Source organism: Octodon degus, unplaced genomic scaffold (genome assembly GCF_000260255.1).
Source record: "Octodon degus isolate 3935 unplaced genomic scaffold, OctDeg1.0 scaffold00027, whole genome shotgun sequence".
In the NCBI taxonomy this organism is placed as follows: Eukaryota; Metazoa; Chordata; class Mammalia; order Rodentia; family Octodontidae; genus Octodon; species Octodon degus.
Window position 1 is genome coordinate 4,797,867 of NW_004524603.1, and position 12,833 is coordinate 4,810,699.

General features: G+C 48.5%; 1 protein-coding gene across 1 annotated transcript in view; it reads right to left on the minus strand.

Annotated features, from left to right (window-relative positions):
* Positions 1-12,833, minus strand: part of Galnt11 (polypeptide N-acetylgalactosaminyltransferase 11) — a 19,803-nt gene that overhangs the window by 4,935 nt on the left and 2,035 nt on the right. The window contains exons 2-7 of the mRNA XM_023712861.1: positions 10,769-10,892; positions 8,353-8,519; positions 6,875-7,000; positions 4,525-4,774; positions 1,708-1,825; positions 43-246 (exon numbers count right to left, since the gene is read on the minus strand). Coding sequence (XP_023568629.1) covers positions 43-246; positions 1,708-1,825; positions 4,525-4,774; positions 6,875-7,000; positions 8,353-8,519; positions 10,769-10,892 — 989 coding nt within the window. The remainder of the gene's footprint in view (positions 1-42; positions 247-1,707; positions 1,826-4,524; positions 4,775-6,874; positions 7,001-8,352; positions 8,520-10,768; positions 10,893-12,833) is intronic.

The window sequence follows — 12,833 nt, forward strand, 5'->3', positions numbered from 1 at the left end:
CTGGCAGCCCAGCTTCTTCCGCAACTCCACACGCTCGCTGATGTTTCCGTAGCTCTTGGTCTTGAGATCAGGTCTTAAGGAAAAATACTGTTCCTTGTACTCGTCCAGCCAGACGTGTGCCAGGCGCAGTGAGTTGTGCGTCATGGTGTCCTGGCCTTCAGGAGAGCCATAGGGCCGCCTCTTCCGAAAGATGTGTCCCACCCTCGAGCAAGGGATAATAAACAGCTTGCCACCGCACATCCAGATCTGGCCAAATACGAAGGCACGTTAGCCGTTGCCTCCCACTGCTGTGAAGTCAAGGACTGAATTTACATGAAATTAATCATTAACTAGGTGTTTACGGAAGTCCAAGATTTTTGTCCCCAGTCACGAGTTCACAGGAGTTAGAGGTTCGGGCTGGCCTGATAGCTCAGTGGACCACAGCGCCTGTTTAGGCAGAGTGCAGCAGCGGCCTGCGGGCCCTGCCCTCGGCGCACGCTGAGACAGCCAAGGGGCGTGGTGGCGCGGGCCTGTAACCCCAGGATTTGGGAGGCAGAAAACAGGAGAATCACTGGAGTCCGATCTACACACTGAGACCCTGTAGACCCTGTCCTAAATACAGAATACAACAAAAAACAGAAGGTAGAGGTAGACACTTTAAAACTGCATCTTTTTGGAGTGAACTAAATTCTGTGATAGTGTACTATGTATGTGCTGCTGCGTCTGAAACTGCTTCACATTCCGTGCCGCCTTCCCGGGTCCAGGGGCTTGATCGCAGGAAGTCAGACAGGGATGACATTACCCAGTCCTTTCATTTCAGCTTTTCAGGTATGTCCTTATAAAAATGTATACTAATTTTGAAAAGCAGGGTGTTTGTGTGTGTGTGTGTGTGTGTGTGTGTGTATTTGGTTGTTGCAGGTTCTCACTATGCAGCCGAGACTCACCATTCTCCCGCTTTCAGCCTCCCCAGCAACGGGATTACAGGCCTGCGCCACCAGGCCTGGACTCTCGCCAGCTCAAGCGGCCCTGGGGGACGGGGCTCACCGCACTGGGGATTGAACCTTGGCCCCTGGGATTGCCTAAAATTGGCTAAGCAGACGCTTTAGTCCGTTGAGCTATCCTGCTGGCCCCCAAAAAATGAAAAGCAGTTTTTTAAACAACAAAAATATAGATTCGGTTGAAATTAAAAAGACCTTAGTTCTGGTCTAAACTGTGCCAGGAGTTATGTGAATTACTTTAGGGCACTGCTAATTTTGGTGGGGCTCCATTTCTTTATCTTTAAAAGAAACAACAACGAGATTCCTTTCAACCTTAAATCTAGAAATGATGGAAAACTCCTGGCTTCTAACACCAGTGTAGCATCAGTGGTGTGGAACTCGTGACAGACCCTGCTGCCAGAACAGGGTGTGGAGGCGGGGCCCCGGGCGCCCCTGCAAGCCTCAGGCGCCTCAGTAGGGCAGGGCTCCAGCCGCCCAAGGTTGCCCTTCCACCCCACCCCTGCTGCCTTCTACTCAACCATGCCTTACGGTTAATCTAAAAATTACAAAGCAAATGTGTTCCTGTGTGCTTCTCCCTTTCGAAACATAATATTCGTATCACAGACTATAGGAAAGCCGCATTCACTAGGGAGAATGTGTCGATACAGTAAAAGAATTTACAGAAAATAGGCATGATGGATGGTAACTGTATGTCACAACATGCAAAATAAGTGAACACACGTAACATTACCCGAAATGATATTTCCAGGTTCTCTCCTCCCCAGATATCCATGCCACTGTCATACTGACCAAGTTCACTGAAATATTGTCTATTCATGGCAAATAGTCCTCCGGCCATCGTAGGGGACCTGGAAAAGGAAAGTAACCTTTGAAAAATTTAGCAAGACTGGAACACACACAGTAAGTTATTATTAAACATTTCTCTGACTATCCAGGGAATGAACTGGGCCCTACAACTGAAACATCTTAATTGCTAATGAAAAAAAAAAGTACCTCATTTCCAAATTACTGAACATCAAAAGGATTTCTGTACTACGGCCAGGCGAACTGAGAGCTTCCCGAGGCAGACGGTGCCCTTCTGAGCCACACAGTCCTAGGATAACTGGGCGCTGGGGCCTGCTGGGTATACACTGCCCACATTCCGGGTCATATCCAGTGGGTGAGCAGTGGCTCTTTGGGCTGGCTGTGGCATTTCTTAGCTGTCACGACCTGTCACATGAGGGTTGAGGGCTGGGGCCCCGGATGGTGCCAACTAAATCACACAAGGGCGGCCCAACACATTGGCGCCGCTAGGCTGATGTCAGCTCAGAGCCAGGAGCAGAGGAAGCTGAAGCAGGCGGGACCGATAGGCACTCAGGCCTGGCCTCACATGCCCGCCCGCGCTGGACTGAGGGCCTGGGACTTGAGTGGTCCAAACTGTAGGAGCAAGAGAAGTAAAATTCTGTTTAAGCAAAAGTGAAAGAGCAAACATGGCCAGGCATCCAGAAAGTTAAAAAAGAAACAATGACTTGGTGTTTTTTTGAAGGAAAAGAAACAAGATTGAGAGTAGATAGAATAAAAAAGGGAACTATGTCCAAAATTAAGGAGCCAATGAGAAGGAAACTATCCAGCACAGCAGCTGGCAGTGGGCAGGCTGCGCTTCCATAAGCTGCCCAGCGGGCCACGCCCTGTGCTGAGAAGGACCACGCTGGCTCTCTAGAGATGGGGAAGGAGAAGCAGAAACAGTGGTGAGGGAGGGAGAGGACAGCCAGGGTTCATCCTACATTCTTTATGGCATGATGTGTTACTGATTACAAGTATGACTAAAAACATTCAAAACAAAGACATAAAATCATGCCCATGAGAATGAAGACACAGGCAGAAAGCCTGAAACTGGCAAAAGAAGGCCGAGGGTCAGAACGCAACCTGCAAGGCCTGAGGTGCTTGCTTTTCACAGTGGAAAACTTCACACATTCACAAAAGGAACACGGAGGATCCACAAGAGAGCAGAAAACGCTGATGCACTGCTCTCTGCCCCGGGCGCAGCACAAGGACTGCAGGGGGCAGGGACAGATGGCGGCGCTGGCCTGGAGTGCTGCCACAGCCGAGTCCCCAAAGGAGATGAGTGGAACGGAATCATCTGGTGTGACAGCGCTTCTTACGGAAGCCCAGGGTCACCCGCAGGCCTGGGCATGCAGTGGGCTCCCCCAGTGCCCATGGAGCCGCTTACCAGACACCATGAGGCTGCGGGGCTGGGCCAGTCCCCGGCCCCAGAGATGACAGCTGCACAGTCCTAGCCAGTCACACCTAACTGTAGAGGCCCAAACCGCACAGCGGAGCAGAAGCCCTGAGTGAGAACACTCTTCAACACCTTGGCCTTTGCATCAGCTCAGCCCCTCAGGACCCACCGCCCCACTGAGACAGGGACGTGCACACCAAACTCTGCTCCACTCCCACACCAGACTCCTACAGCAGCGGAAGTGGGCGCACGGCAGCTGTGCACATAACATGATCAAACGGTTTCTTTGTATAAAGAACAAGAGCAGGCCACACTGCACTGGTCTTTTCAGAGACCCACCCGTAGGTGGTGGGACCACACAGGAAAGCCAGGCCATGTCCACTGGGTCGAGGTAACACTCTGGGATGAGGCACGGGCCGTCCCCACCCCAACCGTGGGCAGGTTGTGTGCATGTGGACACCGCCTAGATGCTGTTCTACTTACGTTTTCACAGAAGTGAAAGAGTAGGTTTGAGAACTCCAAAAGCAGAGAGTTCTGAATCTACATGAAAAGGAGTAACGGCATGCACGGACCCTAATACCGAAGACGGAACACAAACAGAACTCAGAGCGACTCGTGCACGACAACGTCTCGGCAGCGGCACTGACAACACTCACTTTTGAAACCCCAACTAACGAGGCTTATATGCCCCCGTTCTTCACAGCATTTTTCATTCCGCACATGGAACATCTCTTATCCAAAAATCAGAACATTTCCAAGTCTGACACTTGCTAGGTGCTGCAATGATACCCCAGGTGGACAGCCCCACATGTGGCCTCGGGCGGCCAGTCACAGTGACCCAAGGACACTGTGCGCAGCCATCTTCGGGCTGTGTGGGTAGTATGAGCATGGACCAGGAGTGAATTCTGTATCAGACTGGGGTCCCAACCCAAGATGCTCATCATGGATATCTGAAATTACAAAACTCAGCACAAATCCCAAATTGGAAATGCCTCTGATCTCAAGCTCTATATCCAGGGTACACTCAGTCCACAGCAAAGAACTCAAGAGGTAACGCCCAACCCGAGAAACTTCGCAGTGGACCCACAGACAGCACCCAAGGTGCTCCGGCTTCGGCGCACCTGTCAGCCTGGACAGCCTGCACCTGCCCCCCACGAGCACCCTTAGTTCTCTTTCCTTAGGGTGTGGCACAGCACACAAATACGTGAAGACACAGGACTTCTTCATGGAGAAATCAAGCTGGAGGCTTGCTCCTGCCAGGCAGGAATGATCTTTAACCCAGGTGTCCTGCTCTGGAAGGGCCGGGCTCCGAAGCGCAAAAAGCCTTACTTGATTGGTGCGGTGGCGCCATCAGCTCCTCCCAGCTCTGAAAGTGGAACGAGATCCCACTTGAAGTGCAGCCCCCAGTTGAAGCCGCCCCGCACCACAGGAGATGAGCTGTAGGCCAGCGTGTCAGCACTGATGATGTCTATCACGGGGCACACCACCGTGTGTGGGTCCCCGAGGATGGCGGCCAGCAGGGGCTGCAGCCACATCACATTCACTTCGCAGTGGCTGTCCAGGAACACGAGGACTTCTCCTGAGGAGGGCAAGGCAGAGGCTCAGAGAACCCCTGCGGGCAGAGCAGGGCTGACACACGTGACGAGGCGCCTCCGCCCTTCCTCCCCCACCCCAAACCAGTCCTCCTTCCTCTGCTCACCCTGCTGCCAGACAGATATACAATGTTACCTGCATCTTCAACTCCTGATAAATGTAAGCAAGAATGAGGATTTGTTTTTTATAATTCCAAATGATTTAAACTTAACTGTGTCCACGCTACTGGTCTGGCTGTGTCTATGAGCTATACCCACACAGACTGCAGGTGGACACGAAACCACCAGAGACACCCGCTTCCAACTCATGTGAAAGGACCTCAGAGAAGTCTTCAGGGTGAGTCCGTCGTGTACCTCTCAAAGGACCTGAAAGAGGACAGCGAATGGGCTGCCACTCCCCAGCTGTCCTGGAACACAGAAGCCAGAATGCCCAGATGGATGTTACTCAAGATGAGGCGGGCTCAGTGCATGCACAGCTGGCGAAGAAAAGCGTTCACAGCTTTCTTCCAGAACATTACTTTTCCAATTAATGCCAACTTAATGACGTTAAGGAAGGCTGCACCTAGTCACACAGAACCTGCCACCACAAACCATACACTGTGTCTAAACAATGTCCTGACCAGATCAGAAGGAACAACTAAATTATCTGAAAAGAGCTCAAAGTAAAATGTACCGTAACAGCACAGCGGGTCAAACACCACAATGTGGAAATGGCCCAGTTTTCGCTCTCGCTTTTGGTATCTCAACACAGCGGCCACTTGGCAGGGCTCTGACCAGAATCTAGGATGCAGATGCCATGCATACAGCTCACGCTGGACCCTACAGAGCCACTGCTCAGGCTTTGTTAATTCCTTCAGGTCACTGGGGGCGAAAGACGGGGACAAGATGCTGGAAATGAAGTCCCCAGTGAATGCGGGCAACGGGACAGGCAGGGGCAGCTCAGCTGTAACTACCGAGTGCCACAGACCTGGGGCTGCTTCCCTTGAGCAGGACGGACACAGAACTCGGCTGGTGCTCCTGCGAGGGCCGCCCCACCACTGTGGCTAATTACTAATTACTAACCACTTGGAAATAGATTCATGTTTGACTTTAAATTTGCTTTAAAAGGAAACTGATGGAGGCCTGCCCCCTAGCTCAGTTCTTTAAGTGGCTGCTTCAACAAAGCAATCAGGCTCAGGTTGCTGTGGTTCGATCCCCACAACTCAAGCTAGCCAAACCTGCCCTGAAGGCATTCAGAGCAAAAAAAAAAAAAGAAAAAATAAAAGAAAACTGATCAGGATTATAGAAAATCAGGACTGCTGAGTTGACACATGGTTCTTTTCAGGTAATCATGAAAAGAAAAACCACGAACTCAGTATCCACGAAGACTACTCACTCCACAGAAGACTCCGACTTTAAAACCTGTTCTTCCTCTCTACAGAGCAGTATGCAGACATCACTATGCCAAGATCCTTTATGACAGCACCTTCTCCTTGACGGAATCAAAAAAGAGGGAATTTTCTAGAAACATCTTTCCTAGTAATGATGGAAGCCAATCCCATGTGTCCCTGAAAACCTAGCTGGAAAATATTCAGCCTTGAAGACCTGAGGTCAAAACCCAGCCAGAGTCAGTCTGTTCTCACCTCACCTGCCTCGGGGAACAGCCACCATGTAGACCAGCGACACAGTGACAGCAGCGAGGCCACAACAGGCCATCTGGGGCTGGTGTGTTTGGTCTGTAGTTTTCAAGGCCATGTTACAGCTTGTTTTGGGGGTGAGTCTTAGCAACTAAAATCACAATCATGTCTCAGAGGTATGTATGTCCTCTACTAAGAATTATTAACATAATCCAAGAAATGGTTTGGATTCACATATTTTAAGTTTTATATTAAAAAACTTCAGGTACATTTGGTATGGACTGCTCTGCTCACACGCAATGGAAACGCGAGTTAGGTCCTCTCTCTCCCAGCAGGCAGCAGGGTGGCCACTGGGAAGAGGACTTGCCAAACTGCCCACTTCTACTGCCAATTCCAAGGGAGCAGGAAAGACTGCAGGCACCCACCACACCTGGCCCCGGCCCCATGGAGAAACCAACCGCGCTGCCATACCTGTGGCGTGGGCTGCTCCGATCATCCTTCCACGAATCAATCCCTCTCGCTTTGCATTTCTGATTACCTTGATTTTTGCAGGGAGGTATTTCTGCACATACTCATCTAGTTCACCTTTTAAATCATCTGAAAAAAAAAAGTCCTAGTTCCTCAAACCGTGTGAGACACTAGAGAGCAGGTTCCAGGCTGCCCAGTACACAGCGAGGTCCTCTCAATAAACAAGCAAGGGGCCAACAGGCTGGAGCCGCATGAGGCACCGCACAGGCGCGGGGCGGCTGTTGCAGTACGGCACATCGTGACGCAAAACTCCGGAGTACACTGGCCCGCAAACAGAATCTGCTTGCTCTCAAGAGTTTCGCAGCTGATTCTGCGGGAAGAAGAGCAGTAACAAGGGGGAGCCAGAGCCCCGGCCAAGAGAAGGCACCGCAGTGCCGCCGTGGCTGGAGATCTGGGTCCCAGGGCCCCTGCCACCACTGTGCAAGGACAAGTGTACCCAAGTCTCCCACGGGCACAAAGGTCAGCAGGCGCACGCAAGCCACGCTGACACGGGAGAAACAGAGGTGAGTGGCTTCCAATAAATCCTAAATTTCTTGGTACTTAAGAAGTACCTTCTATTGCCCCTATCGAGAATTACATGATAGCAGCAATAAACACAACCTGTTTATTAGTTTAGTGTCTTTCTTCCAAAGGCACCAATTTTTTTTTTTTTACAATTTTTTTTTAACAAAGCAAATACTCTTCTTTGTTTTTTATTCAATCTTTTTCTTTGATTTCTTTTTTCCTTTTTGTGGTAGGGTCTCACTATGAGCCCAGCTGGCCTAAAAACTCACAACAAACCTCCTGCCTCATGACCTCGTAAAAGGGATGGAGCCAGCGAACCACGGCCTGAAACCTCGGAAACTGTCAGCAAGACAAACCTTCCTGTTACAGTCACGGACAGCTAACCCTACACTGTACCAGTAGGGAATTCCTGCTGCTTTCTGCACTGCGCTGTCACTGTGTAAGACACAGCCAGACACTGGGACCCTGGATGGGGACTAAACAGAACCTCTTTGTAAACTTTTGAGAATCTCTGATTATTCTGTAAAAAATTACTGTTTTTAAAATGTAAACCAAAGGAAACGTCTGCTGCTGTTCCCACTGCTCCTCCCTTTCTGCTCTTGCTCTTTGCCGTTTTCTGCCGCCGTGAACTGCTGCCCTCTGCCCATGTGCCAGTCTGCCACGGAGCCAGCTGAGTACGAATTGAAACCTCCACAAACTGTGAGCTAAATAAACCTTTCCTTCTTTAAAAAAAAAAAAAAAAGTAAACCAAGGGAAAACTTCAAGGGCCAAACCTGGGCAGCACAGTTGCAAACAGCTGGCCAGGTCAGGCATCTCTTCAACGACCCTGTAGCCACTATGCAGCCCGGGGCTCCGGGCACCGCATCCGTGGCTATGGCCCAGGTGGCTTTGCTGCTTGTCCCTGGAGACTCCCTTACCGAAGTCACTGTCGTCATCCACGAGGATGATTTCATGAAGCAGGTGGGCAGGCGTTCGGTCTAGTACACAGTGCACAGTCCGGAGCAAGGCAGAAAAAGCTTCATTGTAGAAACAAATAACAATACTAGCTCCCGGCAGGTCGGCTGGGTAAGACTTCTCTTTACATCTGTAAAAATAAAGACAAAGAAAATGGGCATTTTAACAGGTGCACTGTGTTTCACTAAACACACTGTCTCCTTATGTCCCCTCTTATATTATAGCAATCTTTTTAAAAACATGCAAGAAAATACTGGTGTATCATTCAAGTGCTTTATGGCTTCTTAATTTCTCTCTCCGATACCTGCTATCTCGCTTCCTTTAGGTGCACTTGTTTTTGAGACAGGGTCCTGGGTGCTGCTCTGGCTGGCCTCGAGTTCACAGTGCTCCTCCTGCCGCAGCCTCCCGAGTGAGTGCTGGGACTCTAGGCGTACACCACCACACCTCATGAGGTCCGCATTTCAAAACTTTCAATTTTCTCCCTTTTTGTGGAGATGTTATACATAGCAGTGTGCGTCTCCTTTCTGGTGTTTTGCTTTTGAGCCTTGCATAGCAGCAAAGAGTTATCTTTATGGAAAGTACTGCAAGCCTTGGATGTAGCACTCGTGAGCTGCTGCTCAGCTTCTCCTCAATGAGATTTCAAAAGAAAGTAGAAATTATGAAGCTCTGCCTCTAAAAGCTCTACTTTTTCTCATTAATATCACAAGACAAGGTGACAGAGATGGTAGGCAAGTGTGTCTTGGATGATGGGGCGCAGCAACAACACAATATTCGCTCAAGCCCCGAGTCCTGCACGCTTTCCTGGCAGGCGCTGAAGCCTCACCCGTAATGCCCTCTCACCACGGCAGCAGGAGCCACGGCTCAGTCGCCCCCAGACCCTGAGGTACCCAATCCAGAGCCTTCACAATGCACATAAGGGAAGGCCAGGTGGGGCAGCCCAGGGCTCCTCCTCAGCCCTCCCCTGTGCAGCGGCTACTCTCTGGTTACCTGCCTCCCCCAGGCCCCAAATCCTGCACACTGGAGACCCCACCTCATCCTGTTCACTTCCAGGCCCAGTAGGGTGCACGGCCAACAGAGGCCCTTAGCAAATGCCTGTGTGAGATGAATGACTGCGAGAGCAAGAGTGAAAAGCTTTGAGAGTAAGAAGCTAAGGAAACAGAAACAATTACGGAAAGTAACTCCTGGCGGGTGTCAAGCCCCTCTGCTATGAATAAGAGCATTACTTAGCATTTAAAACAAGCTTGGCTCAAGTCCTTTCACAGCCCCTGCGCTTCCACAGGTATGAAATTTAAGACACAGCAAGCTGAGAGGTGTCCCCGACCTGCAGCCGCTGGCCACATGAAGGCCTAGACAGCTAGTAACACAGCCCCAACAGGACTGTAAACTTTCAACACAATCGCACGAGTTTTCGAGGCTTTTTTCAGGACTCAACTGCACAGCACTGGAACACTGGCCTCGTAGGGGACAGTAGAACGCTGCAGGGGAACGGACACCCACAGCCTCAAGCCCGTGAAACACACAGTCCTGCCTGTTGGTGTCACAGCCATCCTGCAAGTGGGCCTCGAGACAGGCATTTGCTGCCACTAAGAAGTCATGTAAATTTCTTACCTGATTATTAAACTTGGGTTTGTTATTATTTCTTAACTTAAAATAATTCTTTACTAGCTGTGGTACAGGAAGTACAAAAATGTTTTCAAATAGATTTCTGCTCATGACATTGTTAAAATTACACATAGAATACTGCTGATATGGAAAAATAAATGATTGCTAAATTTTGGAATATACATGACTGAAACTCAAAGAAAAATCTGATCATGTACTCCACTAGTCCTTTATTAAGACGCATTTTCCCAGAGAGCGTCACTTGCTTCATAATCACACATCTCCTGGCATTCATTGCCTGTGTAGTGTGTATGTTCATAAACACTGTTTTAAGAATGGAGCACAGAAAGAGTAGAATTAGATCCAAAATTTCTGATGAGATTGTTAAGAACTAAAAACTGCAATCACTTCATCAAACCAAACACTGATGCAAGTTTCAAAAAAAGGTCAAATATCCTTCTAGTTTCATGTTTACATTGCCCTTTTTAAATCTTATAATAAAAATATTTTAAAGCTCTGTTATTTATACACATTAAGTGTATTATACATGGATATGCAATCCAAGACAACCCGTCTCCACTCCTTGCAGCATAGCCAATAAGGGGGGCACTGGGGCTGAACTCCGATAGCACATCTCGGACCACACAGCCGCACAGCCCCAAGCTCAGGTTTCCAGTGCACCAGACGTAGCTGCACAGTCTCAACACCATCTGCATGAATTTTTACATCGGCACTGCAAACACTGTCATTTAAGGATCAAACGATTAAGGAACATACGCTGCATTCCTGGTGTCAGGCACATCTCTGTGGTAGCCCAGGCGGTTACTAATGAGCATATTAAAGGCGTGCTTCTGATAGCCCAGGTCTCTCAGCTCCTGGTCACGTTCATTGAAAATCATACCTAAGGAAGAGAAAAAGTTACAGTCACAGCATTAGTCTAGAAAGAGTTTACCAGAGTCACTGTTATGTTAGACTTTTCCCAAAGTCCTTTTTTCTGGATATAGGGTCTTGCTATGCAGTTCAGACTCATAGTGATCCTCCTGTCTCAGCCTCACCAGTGCTGCACTGGGACTGCAGGGTGTGCGTCACCACACCCAGTTTCGGTCAGTACTGCATACCTGGGGTCCTGGGGCCAGAACAGCATGTGGTACTGGGAATCAAACTCTGGACTTTGCGCTTGACAGGCAGGTGCTTAGACCACCGAGCTATCTCCCAAGCCCTTCCCAAAGTCTTGACTATATTACAACCAGGTAATAACCATGTTCCTCAAATCTAGGTTAGCTCCAGTTTCTAGAAAGTAAACTGAGGCTGGGGTCAAATTCTTAGTGGTCTAATTCAAAACAAGTTTGCCTTACCTATAAAGGCACAGCCAAAATTGAACAACATTTTATTGTAGTTATGAGGCAAATTTACCTGTAACCAAGAAAACAATTTCTGGTAATTTTCCACTGAGAGCAGTGGATTATTAAATCCCAATGGACCTCCATGGGCACTAATCTTAGCAAGTTTTAATATAAAGCCTGCCCCTTAAAACAGCTACTGATAGACCTTTCTATGAAAAAGGCTTCTGCGGGCTCTGGTTTCAGACTTGAATCAGCCTCCCTGTCGAATTCAGGCAAAGCTCTAATCAGGATCACTATAATCAACACGCTTACTCTAATATTTGGTCAGGAACCTCATCTTTGCATAAAATGACACTAGCTCCTCTCCTTCCCTGTCAAGCCTTCAGCACCTCCCTGAGGACAACTCCAGGTATAATAGATTTCCCAAAGGGGTGCATGAAAACCATATTCCACGGGATGCTAACAGATGTTAGAAGGAGCAAAATATCTCGTGGTCAGAGAAACTGAAAAAATACCAACTCTCAAAGCCAAATCTCTTCTCTCTCCAGCAAGACAACCCTGTTCCTTACCACGCGATGTCTGCCTCCCTCAGAAGGTGGGCAGTACAGGCACGGCAGCACCTGATTACAGCCCTTCTCCCCAGAACCATCCCAACACAACAACTAATTCCCGCAACATTTTCCACAAGGATGGAAGCTGTGAGACAAGGGGCTTTAGCTGTGTTCAAAACAAAGTAAGATCCTCTTGAGCCCAGCACCCGCAAGTGTTTTGCACAAGAGAATCTCAATAAATGTTCCTGATTCAACAATCACCCAAGGGGGTTGGGAAGATAGTTCAGTGGAATAAGCGCTTCCCTGGCAAGCACAAGGGCCTGAGTTCAATCCCCGGTTCCAAAAAATAAATAAATAAATAAAAACAATCACCCAACAAAGAACCATGTCAGACCAAATGCTGAGGGAATTATTTTCTAAAAGAGAGCTCGGGCTGGGGAGATGGCTCAGTGGTCTAAAGCACCTACTTAGAATAAGCTAAACTAAGCTAAGCTAAGCAAAGCACAGGGACCGCGGTTCAATCCCCCAGCACCACATGCCTGCCAGCCCTGCTCCCTGGTGGGCTGGGCTGGCCACATACACACACTAAATAAATAAATAAATAAATAAGCAAATAAATAAAATAAATGAATAGATAATTTTTTAAAAAATAAAAAGAGAGCTCTTAGCAAAAAAATTATTTGTATTTCAAAGACCACTTCAGCATACTTTTCTTCCTCCCTGCTCAAATACAATTGCAGCCAAACCCTAATTAATTAGCATGCCAGATGAGTTATTTTCTTTAATTTTGTAATTAACTGCACATTAAGTGGGAAAATGTTAATGATCTGACAAGGAGTTTTTCACCGGTTCTTTTCCCTAGCTGCTTACTGACAGTTCTCTATCTATCAGAAATCAATACACCTTTAAATACTAGAAGGGGCCGGGAGATGGCTCAGTAGAAGGAGC